The 17417-nt window shown below is 40.8% G+C and overlaps 1 protein-coding gene across 1 annotated transcript; it reads left to right on the forward strand.

Annotated features, from left to right (window-relative positions):
• The first annotated feature begins 504 nt into the window (after nt 1-504).
• On the forward strand, nt 505-17411 carry PPID (peptidylprolyl isomerase D). Its single transcript, XM_015814339.2, has 10 exons — nt 505-678; nt 9450-9590; nt 10396-10502; nt 11315-11503; nt 11958-12080; nt 12971-13077; nt 14748-14886; nt 16077-16163; nt 16483-16525; nt 16970-17411. Exons 1-10 carry the CDS (start codon nt 594-596, stop codon nt 17056-17058), a joined length of 1110 nt encoding a protein of 369 aa, XP_015669825.1. The 5' UTR covers nt 505-593; the 3' UTR covers nt 17059-17411.
• The last annotated feature ends 6 nt before the right edge of the window (nt 17412-17417 follow it).

The following is a 17417-nucleotide window of genomic DNA, read 5'->3' on the forward strand; positions in this document are numbered from 1 at the left end:
TCCTTTTATCTTTCTGGCTAGATTTTGAAGGGAAAATAGTCAATCCTGTCATGTTTTTTTTTTGTTTTTTTTTTGTGTGCAAATGAAGCCTTTGGGTTGGTAATGGATGCTTCAGATAAGCTTATAGTGCTAGGTTAAATGAAATTACCCAATTTCCTGTGTTCATCCAACACGCAATCCAAAACCAGCCAAAGAGACTGAAGCCGGGAAGGGGGGCGGGCTTTGAGAACATCTTAGTTATTTTTTTCCCCATTCTCAAAAGCTTTGGTGAGGGAACACAGATGCAAGAAAGCCACGATGTATTTGACTCATAATCAGTTACTAACCGAAGCTGCAATGTTTGCTATATATACTCGGAAACAAAGCCACGCCACTGAAGAGCTAGTAACCGAAAGCACCTCCTGGCAACAGAGCGATTCTTGCCTTTTTGAACTAAAAGAGCGGGCAAAGGGCCGTGGTGCGTCCCGCCTCTCTCCAGGCAGGAAGGCGGAGCCAGCTGACTGAAGCCCGCAGCTGAAGGCCGAGCGGCAGAGACTGGGAAGCAGCAGGAAAAGTGGGGGTGGCGTTTTGGTTCAGCGGTAGCCGGCACCAACATGTCTCACGCTTCTCCGCTCTCGAAACCGTCCAATCCGAACAACCCCCGAGTCTTTTTCGATGTGGACGTTGGGGGTGAACGAGGTGCGGGTGGCAGGAGAGGAGGCGGGGTGGCCACGCGCGTTCGGAGGTTGGAAGGTGGGGCTGGCAGCGGGATGGCCGCGCCGCATCAGACCTTCGTGCAGAAAGAATGCCTGCGCCCCAGTCTTCGGGCGAGGCGCGGCGCCTCTGGGCAGAACCTGAGCAAATAGCGGTAAACGATGAAGACCTTTTCCACGGGACGGGCGCCGAGCAGAGGCCCGGGGGGGGGGGGAGCGAGGGTGTGTGTGTTTGTGTGAGCGCGCTGCTTTCCAGTGTTCTGCACTGGACAATCAGTTGGATCGCTTCCGCGCCTTCGTATTTTCTTTTGTAATGTTTCCTCCACCCCGCGCGCTACGTTGCCGCGACACGCGCCCTGCAGAAGTCTCTCGAACTCAACGCTGAAGGCCTCTGTGTTCCTTGCGGTAGTATCACAGCGGTCAACGCTTCGGATGGGGGGCTCACCTAAGGTTACGGAGGGTTTTCCCCTTCTCCCATTGTAAAAGCCCCTTACGCACATAACTAGGGAAAAATAGGTTTATTACCACAACATGGTGGTACTCCGTTCTCACCTCTGCAATCTGAAGTGTTGTGGTCAGATAAAGCTTTCACACTCGGTTCTCGACGTATAAACTGATTTTGGTAGCCTTAAGAAAAGGAATGTGCTGTGATTTTATGGGTTGGGGCCTGAAGGTTAATGCCCCGCAGAACTATTGTAAAATATATCTTCCATTCAATCAGTAAATCACTTACAGATCAATCTCAAGTGTGTACTTGGCAGTAAATCCTACTGAAATCAGATACTGTAGATTTATATTCTGGGTTAGCATTGTCTCTTAGTTTAATAACTTATATCAGTCCCAATGATTCTGGTTCTTGAGCAAATTCATATTGAAATATGACAACTATCATAAAATATAAGCTCCTTCACCATGCTACCTTTGTTTCTTTTGTTAAGCCAAACCTTAGAAGACAACTAGGAATAACATAAACAATTTTAATTATTTTACTGCTTTCTGTAGAAATCCATAATTCTTATCTTATGTTAAAAAAGAATTTTGAAATAATATTTGAAATTTCTATCATTAAAAGTGTATTATAACATTGACGGGTACCACAATAAAATTTCATAATATGGAATATACTAATTGCATCCAGTATATAGAATAGAATAACAGTTGTAAGGGACCTTGGAGATCTTCTAGTCCAACCCTCTGCTCAGGTAGGAAACCCTATACCATTTCAGACAAATGGTTGTCCAATCTCTTTTTTAAAACTTCCATGTTGGAGCATTCACCACTTCTGGAGGCAAGTTGTTGCACTGATTGTTCTAACTGTCAGGAAATTTCTCCTTAGTTCTAGGTTGCTTCTCTCTTTGATTTGTTTCCATCCATTATTTCTTGTCCTGCCCTCAAGTGCTTTGGAGAATAGCTTGACTCTTTCTTTGTGGCAACCCCTGAGATATTGGAACACTGCTATCATGTTACCCCTAGTCCAGTGGTGGCAAACCTATGGCATGGGTGCCAGAGGCGGCACTCAGAGCCCTCTCTGTGGGCACGTGCACCGTCGCCCCAGTCCTAGGCCTTCAGCTGGATTTTATAAAACCTTTTCGCTTTAGACCTCCGCCGCCATTTACAAAAAAAAAAAGGTTCAACCAGTCAATTTCAACTTCTCGTGGGAAAAAAAAGTTCTTGCAAAGTTGGAATTGATTGAACTTTTTAATCCCACCCAGTCTGCTGTTACCACTGCAGCCACGCCCACCCAATGGGCCACGTCCACCCAATGGGCCACGCCCACCCGGCACCCGATGATGCATAAGTGGGTTTTGGGTTGCAGTTTGGGCACTCGATCTCTAAAAGGTTCGCCATCACTGCCCTAGTCCTTCTTTTCATTAAACTAGACATACCCAATTCCAGCAACCTGTAAGGACCCACCTCAATTTTTCATCTTAAGAAGACAGAACTCTTGGAATGTCTCTTCCAACAGGAATCTTTATTAAGAGAAACTGATTGCAGGCATGCTAGACAGGATCTGGGGAATCCTCTCCCATCATTCAATGTTTTAAAGTGTTTCCAAGCAGCCCCCACCCCACAGTTCTTCCGGGCGATTCAATCCGTCAGTCCGCTCCGTCAGCACGATCACTCATTTTCTCTTTTTCCAGATTCCAGGCATTGCATTCCCTCCCCTTTTCCCTCACTGCCAGCAAAGGGGAGAACTTCAGAGGGAGTAGGATGAAAGATGATGGCCGCATTGTTATGGTTAGTCTTCGAAGAGAATAAACAACCGATCACTTTGTAGTTAATGAAGGAAGTGAGAATCATAAAACCCCCATGCTTACCCTCCTTCCCTTCCGTAGTATGACATAATCCAGAAGAGAGTAAGAATTGGTTTTATATCAGAGTAGGTAGATAGGAATGAAATATAATTGGATTCTGACACAACCATTCTATCTATGTTGTAGCCTCCATTCCCCTGATAAACTTTGTTGTTATTTTCTGCACTCTTTTTAGAGTCTCAACATCTTTTTTACATCGTGGTGATCAAAATGTGGCCTTACCAAGCCATTATAAATTGATATTAACACTTCACGTGATCTTGATTCTATCCCTCTGTTAATGCAGAGGGCTTTTTTGACAGCTGCAGCACACTGCTGGCTCATATGTAAGTTACAAATCCATCTGGTGGTGATGCTGTCTAACCCACATTTTTCTATCCTTATCTAGTAGGTTGTGGTCTACTTTATCAAATGCCTTATTAAAGTCCAAGTAAATTATATCCACAGCATTCCTCTGATCCACTAATTTTGTCACCTGGTCAAAGAATGCAGTAAGATTTGTCTGGCATGATCTGTTTTTGACAACCCATGTTGGCTTTTGGAAATGACTTTGTTTGCCTTTAGATGTTCACTGATTAGTTGTTTGATTATCTTTTCCAAGATCTTCCCAGGTATTGAGGTCAGGCTGATAGGTCTGTAGTTTCTTGGATCCATTTTTCCCCCTTTTTTAATTGAAAAGATCTTAAAGACTAATATATAATTGAAACCAGAGATATTTCTTACAAGACTGATGAACAGTTGGGAAAAATTCATGAAAATTTGTATTTTTTATTTATGATGACAGCAATGAGATGTTTGTATGTACACTCATGAAAAGATTTAAAAATGAAATTTGTGTTGTAAACTCACAGTAAAAGTTTCATGTGAATTTATGCTTAGATTTGTTTTGAAGGAAAGTTGTATTTCTTGTATTTTTTTCTTTTTTTGTCTGCACTTTTAGCTTTGTTTTTTCTGTTTCTACATGAATTAATATAGAGCCATGGTGGCGAACCTATGGCACGCAGAGCCCTCTCTGTGGGCACGTGTGCCATCGCCCCAGTCCTAGGCCTTCAGCTCGGTTTTATAAAACCTTTTCGCTTTAGGCCTCCACTGCCGTGTGCAAAAAAAAAGAGAAAGGTTCAATCAATCAATCAATTTCAACTTCTCGCGGGAAAGAAAAGATCTTGCAAAGTTGGAATTGATTGATTGAACGTTTTAGTCCCACCCAGTCTGCCGTTACCGCCGCAGCCACGCCCACCCAATGGGCCACGCCCACCCGGCATTCGACGATACATGTGTGAGTTTTGGGTTGCAGTTTGGGCACTTGGTCTCTAAAAGGTTCGCCATCACTGATATAGAGCAAACGTGTTTCATTGGATTTTTTTAAAAAAATGTAATTAATGATATACACTTCCAATTATTTGATATATAAGGAAAGCAACAACATCTGTTGAAAAAGTCAGTTTTTAAAAGTGGATTTACTTTCTTAAGCTGCTTTTAAATCTAAAACAATCTCTGGAATAATGTTGACATTAGGTTTAAAAATGAGAATACTATGCCACAGTGAGACATGTTTTAATGTTATTAAGTATGGCCTTATGTCTCTGATATTCTGGTATGATGTCATATCACAGAAAAAAAACAGATTGGTTCACAAAGGATTGTTATTATGTTGGCTTTTGGTTGACTTTGCCTCTAGGTCAGGGGTGTCAAACTGCTGGCCCGTGGGCTGGTTGCATCATGCGGAGGCCGCACCCACTCCAGCTCCGGCAATGCAAAAAAAGTCGGGACACATCACATGACGCAGCGAGTTTGACACCTGTGCTCTAGGTGTTCATTGATTTGTTAGTTGATTGTCTTTTCTAGAAGCTTCCCAGATAATTGAGGTCAAGCTGATAGGTGTGTAGTTTCCTGGATCTGTCAGCTCTTTTCCAGTCCTCTGGTAGTTCCCTGCTGCTCCAGGATCTTTGAAAGATATAGTTCAGTGGTTCTGAGATCACGTCTGCCAGTTCCTTCAGAACCTTGGGGTGTAATCCATCTGGTCCTGGGGATTTGAACTCATCTAGGGTGGACAAGTGCTCACTTACCATTTTCTTTCCTATTTTAACTTGTGTGTAAGGACCCACCTCAATCCCCCCTCCTAAGAAAGCAGATCTCTTGGAACAGCTTCATTCCAAAAGGAACTTTTATTAGGAGAAATTGACAGCAGGCATAGAAAGCAGGATCTGAGAGTTTCCCACACGAAGCAATAGGTTAAAGGAGCAACTAGCAAACCCCCACCCCAATAGTCCAGCCAGTTCATACAAGCCAATCTTCAGGTGTGAATACGCTGTGGGAACAGGGACGATAAGATGCCATTCCCAAGGTTGTTAGGCCATTATGTCTTCACGCCTCTTTTTCCGCAGCTAGAGATAAGCCAGATGGCCGAAGGTGCATTCCATTCTCACCCTGGGCTGGCATCAAGGGAAATAGTTCAAAGAGCAGGCAGATAGAGGGAAGTGGAGAGGATACATTGCAGCGGCTAGAGTTAAGCAAAGAAGATACATCGTAGCGCCCATGGCCTCCCCCTCCCCCCAGGAGTATGGCAGAACCTGCAGGAATAAAGAGTAAAGAAATCACCCCCTCCCCAAATAATAGGGTTCTGACATGCTGCCCCCCTTAAAAATGAGAGATCCACCTACAGAGGAAACAAGAAAGGGAGAAAATGACATACGGGTTAGTCTGGTTTGTCAGGGTATTTAGCATGGAATTTACTAACTAATCTCGGGGCTCTGACATGTTGTTTATGGACCCATTCATTTTGGGAGGAAGGGAAGTTTTTCCATGCTACTAGATACTATGTGGAGCTGTGATGTTTCCTGGAGTCTAGGGTTTCCTTGACTTCTAAATGTTGCTCTCCTTCTACCATGATTGGAGGAGGAGGGGCTGCAGCTGGCCTTAAGGGGAGGTTAATTCTCATTTTAATAGGCTGCAGTGAAATACTGGGTGAACCTGTCTAAACGTTTTGGGGAGTTCCAATTCTACCGTCATCGGATTTATTATCCGTTTTATGGGGAAAAGCCCCAGAAATTTTGTCCCTAGTTTTTTTGACGGTTGTAAGGACTTTAGGTATTTAATGGACAGGTATACTTTCTCACCTACTTGGAAGGGCTTGGGCTCTGTTCGTTTTTTATCTGCTTGGATTTTGTATGCTTCCCTAGCTTCATCTAAAGCTTTTCTCACAACCGACCAGGTGTTTTGGAGTTTTGTGATCCATTTCTTCAGGGAGGGAATGGTGGGTTTGTTAGTTGGTAATTTAGGCATCGGGTTGAAGCTTTGTCCTATTGCGACTTGGATGCATGCTGGGGAGGTGTCACCCTTTGTGAGGAATGAAGAAATGCACCATCGCCTGGAAGTGGCCAGCAAATGGCCCTCACCTACTTCATATATCCGGCTTGATGGGCTCTGGGGGAGGGGTTTCAGCAGGCAGTGAGGCTCCTCCAGTGGACCATGCCTTGGCACTTGCACCGGTCCCACCCCCTACTGCCAGAGACTCTCAGATCTGTCCCACTCCTGCACAGGCACCCACAGGCACCCTTGACGCGAACGATGTAGAGCTGGCCATGCCCACCCAATAGGCCACACCCCCTCCATCCACACCCACCCAGTAGGCCACACCCACCATTGCCACACCCACCCGGCCCCCGAGGGCAACCGCAATGCTGATGCGGTCCTCAATGAAATTGAGTTTGACACCCCTACTCTAAATTCTTATGATCAGTCCATACTTGGAACTGATCATAAAACTGCCCACCAAACTGCATAAGCTTCCTTTTCCCAGACTGCCCATCTTTGCTCAGTTTCTGTGAGTTTCCTTGATGTATATACTCACAGAGTTGCAACTTCCCTTCGTCGTTTTCCTGAAGCAGTACCGCCCCGACCGCCACATCATTGGCATCTGCCTGGATGACAAAAGGTTTTAAGGTTTTTCGATGTCTGGGTGTTTTAAGACTGGTTCTGCTGAGAATAGTCTTTTCAATTTCTCAAAAGTGGCTTGGCATTCCATAGTCCATTTCAAAGGTTGGTTGGGCTTCGCGTTCCCCTGCGATGGACCCATCTAATTGGCCAAACAAAATCGGCTTCTTCAACTTCCTCACTGGGATTCCTAAATTCTGCACCAGAGTTGGGCTTATGAGGCAGCGGGTGCAGCCTGAGTATATCAGGGCTCTTAATGAGACCTTTTCCGGCATCCCCGGGCTAAACAAGTTCTAGGGTTCTGGAGAGGGGCGTGACTTATCCAGGGTTCGTCTTCTGAACTGTCAGAGGAGGCTGATGGCTTCCTGGATGGGGTTGGAGTTTCTCCCCCCTTTTTTGATGGGGTCTGGACCTCAACAACCTCCATGCTTTTCATGGCTGTCTCCAATTTCTGCGGTGTTTTCCCGGGCTTTCCTCCCCCTGCTCAGTCAGGCTTCTGCATTGGGGTCTTTGAGTGGCACTCAGCTGCGTGATGTCTCTCTTTCTCGCACTTGAAACAGCCTGATGATCTCGCCATGGCAGGGGTCTGTTTCGCCAGTTCCCGAGTACCCTCTGCAGGGGATCGTTCCCAGGACCTTCCTAGGCGTCGCTGTCTCTGGGCTCGCTCGATTTCAGCCTCTTCGGCCAAGATGTACCAGTTGTGAAGTCGATCAGGATCTCCCTGGGGAACGCAGGCATAGTATAATCAGTGATGGCGAACCTATGGCACGCGTGTCAGAGGTGGCACTCAGAGCCCTCTCGGTGGGCATGCGTGCCATCACCCCAGCCCCTCCTCCCCAGCAGTCGCCCCAGAGGAGAGTTGCCCCCGAGCGCGGCCTGCACAGAGCAGTGCAGCCAAGGACATGGCAGCCGGGCAGGGGGGACAAGACTCCGCCCTCGTGCCCTGTCATGTGCAGATGATGCTGTGGGGCACGGGCAGAGGGCGTGGCCGCCATGGCACTGCTGGGCTGCCTGGGCGATCTGGGAGGCCCTGTGGGCGGGTGGAGGCGGGTTTTGGGCACTCGATCTCTAAAAGGTTCGCCATCACTGGTATAGATTGTCATTTAGTCCATCTTTAAAATGGCCCACGAGAACTTCTTTCGGCCAGTTGAGCCGGCTGGCTAGGGCTCAGAATTCCTCTGTGTATTTGCCACAGGGCGATGACCCTGTCTCACCGTCTTTATGCGTTCTCTGGCTTTCCAATCGGCCAAGGGGTTCTCGAACCACCTCCTCAGAGCAGCCATGAAATGGTTGAAGTTTCGTAGTTCCGGAGCATTGGCATTGTGTAGGGTCACCATCCACTTGGCTGCCACTCCCTCTAGGGCCATGGTCACGATTCTCACCCGCCTGTGGTCGCTGGGGATGTCTTGGCCATATTCTTCCATATAGCTCAGGATGTGGGCTAGGAAGAACCCCAATTGTTGAGGTTCCCCATTGTACTTTACCCCCAGATGCGGAAATTTCCATTTGGATTGGTGGCCTCTCATCCGTCGCTGCCGATGCCCGTCTCCGTCAGCCGGCGCGGCTCGTGCGGGGGTGGCCGATGTGGTCACTGCCTCCAAAGTGCTGGTGGAAGGGCCCGGGTTTGCTGCTACAACTTTCGTGCCACCCTCCCCTTCTACCAGGCCTGGATTTGCTGTGCCCCAGCACGGATCAGCTTTCTCTTCCTTGAGGGGAGTCGAAGGCGACTCTCAGCATGTCAATGGCTTGCTCTAGGAACCAACTTGAGTGGGCCGGTCTCTCACCTCGTCCTCGCTGAGGTGGAACGACCTCTCCATCTCCCGTTTCCAGCCTAGTTGTTAAATGAGTTGTGCTCAATTTTATCATCCTTTTTTGACACAGTTAACAAATCACTGCAGTTGTTAAGTACACTGTGGCAGTTGTTAAGTGAATCTGGCTTCCCCCATTGACTTTGCTTGTCGGAAGCTGGTTGGAAAAGGAGACAATGGTGTTCACATGACCACGGAACATTGTAAACATTGTAAATAAATGCTTCCCATGGTCCCAAATTTTGATCACGTGCCCGTGGGATGCTATGACAATCATAAGTGGAAGGAACAGTTGTAACTTTTTTCTGTGCCGTTGTAAATTTGAAGATTTGCTAAACAAATGCTTATGATGACTATCTGTAATATTTGATGCTGGTCAGGTTTTTATCCATAACAGTAATAGAAGTTAAAAGTAGACAGTAGATCTTGGTTATTACTGAAATCTAGTGGCAACTGAATGGATTTTAGATTATGTGTAAAGCTGAGGTATAATCTCAGATATACTGAAAAGCTGCATTGCTTGGTTTGGAGTAATAAATATTTGATTGGCAAGTGAAACATCAGAGTTCAAGAACCTTTTTATACATTTAAAGTTGTATTAATACTGGGAGAATTTAGTGAATTGAATCCTAGATTTATTGAAAGAATGGTGAGATACACATTGCTAAAATAAGTACAGCTACAGATTTCTCTCGTTCCAGTTGGTCGAATGGTATTAGAACTGTTTGCAGATATTGTACCTAAAATTGCAGAAAATTTTCGTGCATTGTGCACTGGAGAAAAAGGTATTGGGCCTACAACTGGAAAGCCTCTTCATTATAAAGGATGTCCTTTCCACAGAAGTAAGTACTTGTTCTTGTATGAATGAATAAAAGTATTATAGTCAAAGCACCCAAGAATAAATATAATAAAAAAGAAACAAAATAGCATTACATTTCATGAGAAAGAAGTCCTTCATCAAGTACTGTAGTTTCTTCCTATATCTAACTACAGCAGCCAAAAATGCCACTATAGTGACATTGATTCTAGCGTCTTGTATTGTTATAATTTTAGTTTAAAAGAAAATGCCATACCTTTTTAAAGAAGATTTAAGATTTTAAGAATACAATAGATGACAGTTCCTTATTTGTATCCATTAAAACATTGAGCTACTGAAAAGCAATTAAAGTTGCCCAATGCATGGCATATAATAACAGTGTTCCTGGTGCAGAGCATATTATATGTTGATTTGGGGGTCCCTTAACACTCGAGTATGTTTAGGGAGATATGAGAGGAACTAATTTGGAAATTAGACAAAAATATAATTTCATGTTTTTGCATAAAGAAAAGTGCTTACTACAATTGATAATAATTCACCCTCAAAACAAAATTATTGGAGCATGAATGTTTGGATCTTGGAATAGCTTATTTCGGAGTTGTTCCCTATGATCAGAACACTAAAAATGCTGTTTGGAATGCAGTGTATTTTGTTCCTATCAGTTTTTTTTTCATTCTTAGAACGTTTTCATACCTCTTATCAATTTAGTTTGCTAAAATGCTGATTTGCACACAGAGAGAGAATTAAAAAACAGTCAGTAATGGAAAAAAGGCAATTGATTTTAGATAATTGAGATCTGTTTCAGCTTTTTCACTTTGGTTCAATTGTAGTTATCAAGGAATTTATGATCCAGGGTGGAGATTTTTCAAATCAGAATGGAACAGGTGGAGAAAGTATATATGGAGAAAAGTTTGAAGATGAAAATTTTCATTATAAGGTAATAGATGTTATAATTAAAATTTCCAGTAGTCACAGTTCTGCTAATGAATTTTGGATTTGAAGGAAAACCAAACACTATATTTAAAGTTCTTAAAGGAGGTAGAAATCAGGGAGAAGCACAGCTCCACATACCTTCCGGAGTTTTTGTTCTTTTTTCCAAATCTGTTTTAAGAAGATTTCTATGAAAATAAAAAAATAATTAAATATATTCATTTACACCATGGGCTAGTATATATGTCTGCTTTTGGTTTGGAGCAGATTTAGGCATCTTTCCTTTCACAATCTGCTGAAATGCCACCTTTCACGTAGGATAACGGAATTTCTGAGAATGAATCTGAGAATGAAGAGTGCTAACACTTATTCTGCAGTGAGAAATCCAGTGTATAAAGTGTTTTTATTTCTATCAACAGCATACAGTGTTTATATTGCATTTATGTGTACATATATCTGATAGTGTAAGTAGGACAGTTATTGCTAAAGAACAAGTTTCAGCTATCTTTATTAAGTTGAGAGCATTTCAATCTTTCAAGTAAAAATTTTATCTCAAATTCTTACATAAATATTAAATGCTGGAGATACTTGTCTTTTAAATGTCACATCTTAAAATCTCATGATCCTACTTTTAACTTTATTAGTATATTATGTATAAATTTTATATATGGGTATGCAAATTTTTGACTGGGTGAAAGTTTTTCTTAGTTATGTATTCCAAATATACGATATTGCAGATTGCCTGTTTAGTAAGTTATGTATGATTTTCAATTTACCAATGAATTATTCTCATGAGAATAACATTATTGTTTTATTTAGCATGATAAACCAGGTTTGCTGAGCATGGCAAATGCAGGATGCAATACAAATGGTTCACAGTTCTTTATCACAACTGTGCCCACCCCTCACCTTGATGGGAAACACGTGGTCTTTGGGCAAGTGATCAAGGGCATGGGTGTTGCAAAACTTCTAGAAAATGTTGAAGTAAAAGAAGAAAAACCTATAAAGGTAAGCTAAAATTCACGGGGTATATTTTTCATATTATAAAATTTTAAGATAATTCAAATATGTTTTCATTCCTCTTAAAATATGAATCAAATTTTTCAATAATGAAATTTGTTTGCTTTGATGGTTATTATCTTTTCTACTAGAATATTTGCTGGGTCCCTCCAGATGTTGCTTAATTTCAACTCTAGCATACTGGAACATGTTGGCTAGGGTTGCTGAGATAACTGGCAAAGCAAGAATTAAGCTTTTTCCATGCCTATCTTAGACTAAACAGCAGTCAGTTTGCAGTGTAGCTACATTCAAGACAGTTATGATTATTTTTACTTTTTAAATAAAGTTGAAAAAACTAAGTTTGAGGCTTTGAAAACATTTGGGAAAAAATGACAGGTGTGTTTTCTGAAAATTGAAACAGGTTGCTATTGAAAAAGTTGCATTTTATATATTTATTTTATAGTTGTGCATCATTGCAGAATGTGGAGATCTAAAAGAAGGAGAAAACTGGGAAATCTCTCCCATGGATTGTTTTGGAGATATTCATGCAGACTTTCCTGAAGATTCTGACATAGATTTAAAGGAAGTAAGTGTTTCATTTATTTCCTATGTTAATATTAAAGAACCTTTGTTACAAGATCATTTTAAATCAGGGGTGTCAAACTCAATTTCATTGAGGGCCGCATCAGCATTGCGGTTGTCCTTGGGGGTGTGTGGCCAGGGTGGGTGCGGCCTACTGGGTGGGCATGGATGGAGTGGGTGTGGCCTACTGGGTGGGCGTGGCCAGCTCTACATCGTTCGCGTCAGGGGTGTCAGTGTGGGCCTGGGCAGGAGTGGGACAGAACTGAGGGTCTCTGGCAGAAGGGGGTGGGACCGGGCAAGCGCCAAGGCATGGTCCATTTCTTCATTCCTCACAACGGATGACACCTCCCCAGCATGCACCCAGGGGGCTGGGCTGACGTGGCAGGGGCTGGTTTCTCGCTGTTTCTAGACGGCCTTGTGGAGCTAAGACTGAATGCGTTTCAGCATAGATGGCCACCACAAAATTGTACATTGGCTCCCTGCCGGCCTGGGCCAGGGCCAAGGCAGCGGGGGCCATTCCCTCATTGTTTCCAGGATAGCTTCGCAGGCCACATGAAACCACTTCGCGGGCCGCATCCAGCCCCCGGGCCTTGTGTTTGACATGTCTGTTTTAAATTATATTATTCATCTTTTTAAAGTAGAAAACATGTAACACAAATTTGTCCTAGTCTTGTTTTCTATCTTGACATTCTGCAGCTTCCAAAGTTTTAAAGCTAGATGGAGTACTCTATTTATTCTTCTGACATGTTGCTGCATTGCAACTCTTAAACATTATATGCAATTATATCCAATGGTGTGTGGGAAACTGCTTCCAAGCTGTTTTTTCCCAGAATTCTTTATGGAACAAAATAAAATGATATGCTGTGGTCAGTGCATTTGCTTCTTTTTTTGTAGGTTGACAAGATTGTGACTATAGCTGAAGATGTAAAAAATATAGGCAATTCTTTCTTCAAATCACAAAATTGGGCAATGGCAGTCAAGAAATATAACAAGTCTTTGAGGTAAAATTATATGCTGTCCTTAAAAATATACTGTACCTAGGGCTTTCAGGTTTGAACTGCAAACATCTGATGACTACTGGTAGGCAGAGAGATACAGAAAATGTAAGCTGTTTGGTGCCATCTAGTGATCATCCAGATTTTTGCAGTCCAGATTTGATAGCTCTAGGTTAAAGTAACTTGCCATTTACACACATTTTTTATTAGAAAGTGAAATTGTGAATAGACAAAGTAGCCCTTTTCTCATTTTTAATATATTGGTGGATAGCATATGGCCCATATAATCCCTGAAATAGTACCATCAAAAAACCAGTATTATTTTCTGCAAAAATGTGAAAAGAGAGTGTAAGCTATTGGAAAGTTTTAAAAGAAGTACAAAAAGTCAAAGGACATTCCTCCCCCCCAAAAAAATCCAAGCCTCATTTATTTGCAAAATTTTACTGCACTTGCTTTGCTCATTGCAACATTTGATTACTAGATTTTTTAAAAATCAGTTTATTTCAAGGTTGTCTTGTTTTATTTATGTAACTTATGTGAACTATATTCAATAAAATGGGGGTGAGGAATGGGGAAAGATAACTAGTTTAAACAAGACTAAATTGTTTGAATTTAGGTCCTATTTAAATCATTTTAAGGATTTGCTTCAATATTTAGTGAAACTTGACTTAATCAGGTCATCTTTGCCCAAACTCCAACTGTGATTGGTTAATGTGAACATGCATAACACTGTTTTATCCACATGTAGCATGGCCTCTTAATCAGAATTGATAACTTTCCTCTGGTAAAGTGTCTTATCTAGAGCAGCAAACATCCCCATTTAATACTAGTTTATGTTTAAAACTAGTTATTGATTTCAAATGCCATTCCATAATATGTTAACTATGCTTTAGTTATCAACTGGGGAAATACAGGATGTGGGCTAAAATAATGCTACATATATTTACTAGCTGAATAGCATAGGATGTTGTGTAAGCATGTTGTTTAACATACACAGGTAGTCTTCAAAATTGAGCTCAAAATTTCTGTTGCTAAGCAAAATATTTGTTAAGTGAGTTTTACCCATTTTTCTTGTCACAGTTATTAACATGGTTGTTAAATGAATCTGGCTTCTCCATTGGTTTTGCCTTGTCAGAAGGTTTCAAAAGATGATCACATGACATAAATAGGTTGCCAAATGTCTGACTTTTGATCACATGACCATGGGGAAGCTACAGTGGTCATAAGTGAAAAGTGGTCATAAGTCACTTTTTTCAGTACCGTTTTAACTTCAGTCACTAAAGGAACTGTTGTAAGTTAAGGACTATCTGTAGTAGTTATAATCTACTTTAATTTGCAAATTATTGATGTAATATAGCTAGTTGATAAATTATACAGCCTATTTTTAGCTACTACAATATATCCTGACAAAATGGGAGAGAGAGAGAGAGAGAGAGAGAGAGAAGGACACTGCAAAGATTGCTGCTGTTTCATTTAGATAAAGTTGACTCATGCAGTTTTAATCTGTCGTGATTGTCAGGTGCATAAATTTAGAAATAAGTGTACGTATTGATCAGAAAATGCATATACTTTTTTTTACTACCATTTATTATTGTTGTATTTGTGAATGGTCACATCCCAAGTAGTTGCTAAATGAGGACTACTATGCTGTAAAATCCCCATCTTATTTTATACAGATACCTTGAAGCTTCAAAAGCTGTGGCAGAGAAAGAAAGTTCAAAGCTGAATTCAGTAGCATTGACATGTTATCTTAATACTGCTGCATGTAAACTGAAATTATTGGAATGGCAGGATGCAATTGAAAACTGTGCTAAGGTAAATATTTTTCCATAAGGTAAGTTCTGTACCTTTCCTTGAAGCCACAAATATTTTAAAATAATTTATCAAATTTAGGCACTATTCATCTTGCATCAAGGCTATTTTATAGCAAATCAAAGTAAAACAGATTATTGAAATTACACAGAAGTGTACATGTCATGCTCAATTCAGAGCATCCGTATCTGCCCATGCCATATATGAGTCACCTCTTTAAATCAATCCCATCTTTTCTTGCTATTATATGACTGCTGCTGCCAAAGGCCAGGAAGATATATAGCTTTTTAGAGGAGCTCCTGGCAGGTGTTTCATATTCATAATTCCAGTCAGTTTTGAATCTAAATTGCTGCACACCCCAGTATCTTATTCAAGTGTTTGCACTACATATTTAAAAATTGAGATTATACTCTTAGGTTTGCCTGTAGTATGTTATTTGTTAAAAAAAACCGTATGTAAATATTCAATAGAAGTTTCTCTATGCATTCTGTGTGCTATCCCATTCATGTGGTGTATAATCAGGCTGCAGTGTATATTCTCAGGAATTTATGTATCCAGTGATCAGCATATGGTGTATAGTAACAGCATTTTAGGAATGGCTAAATAGGCATAGAATACTTAGGTAAATATACTAAACCTTCAATTTAGCAAAGATTGTATCTTAAGCAGAATATTTATTAAATCCAAATGAAAGTTTACACATGTGTAATATGTGAATGGGACTTTATGCTTTTTATACATAGACAAAGTGGCAAATAAGAATTTAAATCTGCGCAAAGGCTTAGTGTACAGTATGCAGATTTTGTCTGTTGCCCCTGAAGTCTACTAAACCAGTAATGTAACTACACCAATGATGTAAAATGCTGTTTCAGAAACAGTGGACCTGGATCTATCATTTAGTCTGTTATATCCAAGTTTGTCTAATGGGAATCCAGAAAATTGGAGTTTTAGTATACAGATGGTAGATGTTAGTGATTTAGACTGCTAGGTGTTTTAGACTTCATTTTCCATTAGTTCAAATTGATTGAATCCAATTGACTATGGATTACGGTCCACACAACAGAACTTCTAGAAAATTTAGTTTCCTAAATCCTGATTGAATTTGTTTACATAAAACATCTAAATCAAGTCTTAATAGCTAGAAATGGGTTTTATTGACACAAAATATTATAACTAATGTTCTCACTTTATAGGCTCTGGCCATAGACCCCACAAATACTAAAGCATTTTATAGAAAGGCCCAAGCTTGGGAAGGAACGAAAGATTATGATAAGGCATTGGTAAGCAGAAACATTTTCATCACTAATATTGCAATAAACATATTTGTAAAATATCTTTATCACTTTATTACTATAGCTTGAGTTACTTTATAAGTAACTCAAAGTAGAAAACATACCTGATACTTTTTTCTCTTCCTATTTTCCCCACAACAACCCTGTGAAGTGGGTTGAGCTGAGAGAAAATGACTGGCACAGTCACCTTTCATGCCTAAAGTGGGATTAAAATTCAGTCTTCTGATTTCTAGGCCAACACTTTAATCACTATACCAAATTGGTTTTCTCATTTACATATTGCTCAATTGTCTATTTAACTTTACAGGTTGAGCTTCAGAAGGCTCAAGACATAGCCCCTCAGGATAAAGGTAACGCTACCAGATTATCTTCAGTGATGAATTGGCCTATTGCTATTGATGACTAAAAATATCTATGATACACTTAAGCCAGCATCACGATACTGGTGTAGGAGGTCAGGGAAAGATATGGAATGCACATGCTAGACTATCCCGGGCTATATTTGCTATTCTCTGCTCCTATTCTGTGGCATTTTGAACTGTTTATAAATAGTGAGTGCATTCACACATCATGCTAAATTGTAATGCATCTTATATGGTTTTGAAATAGCATAGTGTGGGAATCTTTTGTTTAAAACACAATTTATAGATATTTTCCTTAGACAAAGGCTGAGATAACATGGTTTTTTTGAATATTTGCATTCTTAGCATATTACTTATAAAAAAAACATGTTGCATATACACATTCAAAGTGACATTAAATGTGTGATCTTATTTTTTTTTTTACATCCGCAGCCATCCGAATGGAAGTACAGAAAGTCAAGCAGAAGATAAAAAATGATAAGGAAAAAGAGAGGGCAGCATATGCAAAGATGTTTGCATGAATACAGTTTTTCTCTCTGTTTATACATATAATGGCAGGATTAATGTGAGTCATTGTGGCAGCACACTTACATCTATGGTGTGTTTCATATATTTACATTTTGGATTTAAAAGTAATACTTTCAAACACTTGGTAAAGCTCAGCATAAAAACACTTGTTGTATTTTAGCTTAATATATAAAAAACTACAAAATATCAATGATGCTGCAAAGAGCTTGTACAAGTACAGTGACATACTACCATTTTACATGTTGCAGATTGTTTGTAATCCTTCAATTCTTCTAGTAACTTTCATTATGATTGCAAAGTGTAATTTGTTACAGAAGTTGAAGAAATAAACGAAATTTCTAACTCAGGTAGA

Source organism: Protobothrops mucrosquamatus, unplaced genomic scaffold (assembly GCF_001527695.2).
Source record: "Protobothrops mucrosquamatus isolate PMUCROS unplaced genomic scaffold, P.Mucros_1.0 scaffold238, whole genome shotgun sequence".
Lineage (NCBI taxonomy): Eukaryota > Metazoa > Chordata > Lepidosauria > Squamata > Viperidae > Protobothrops > Protobothrops mucrosquamatus.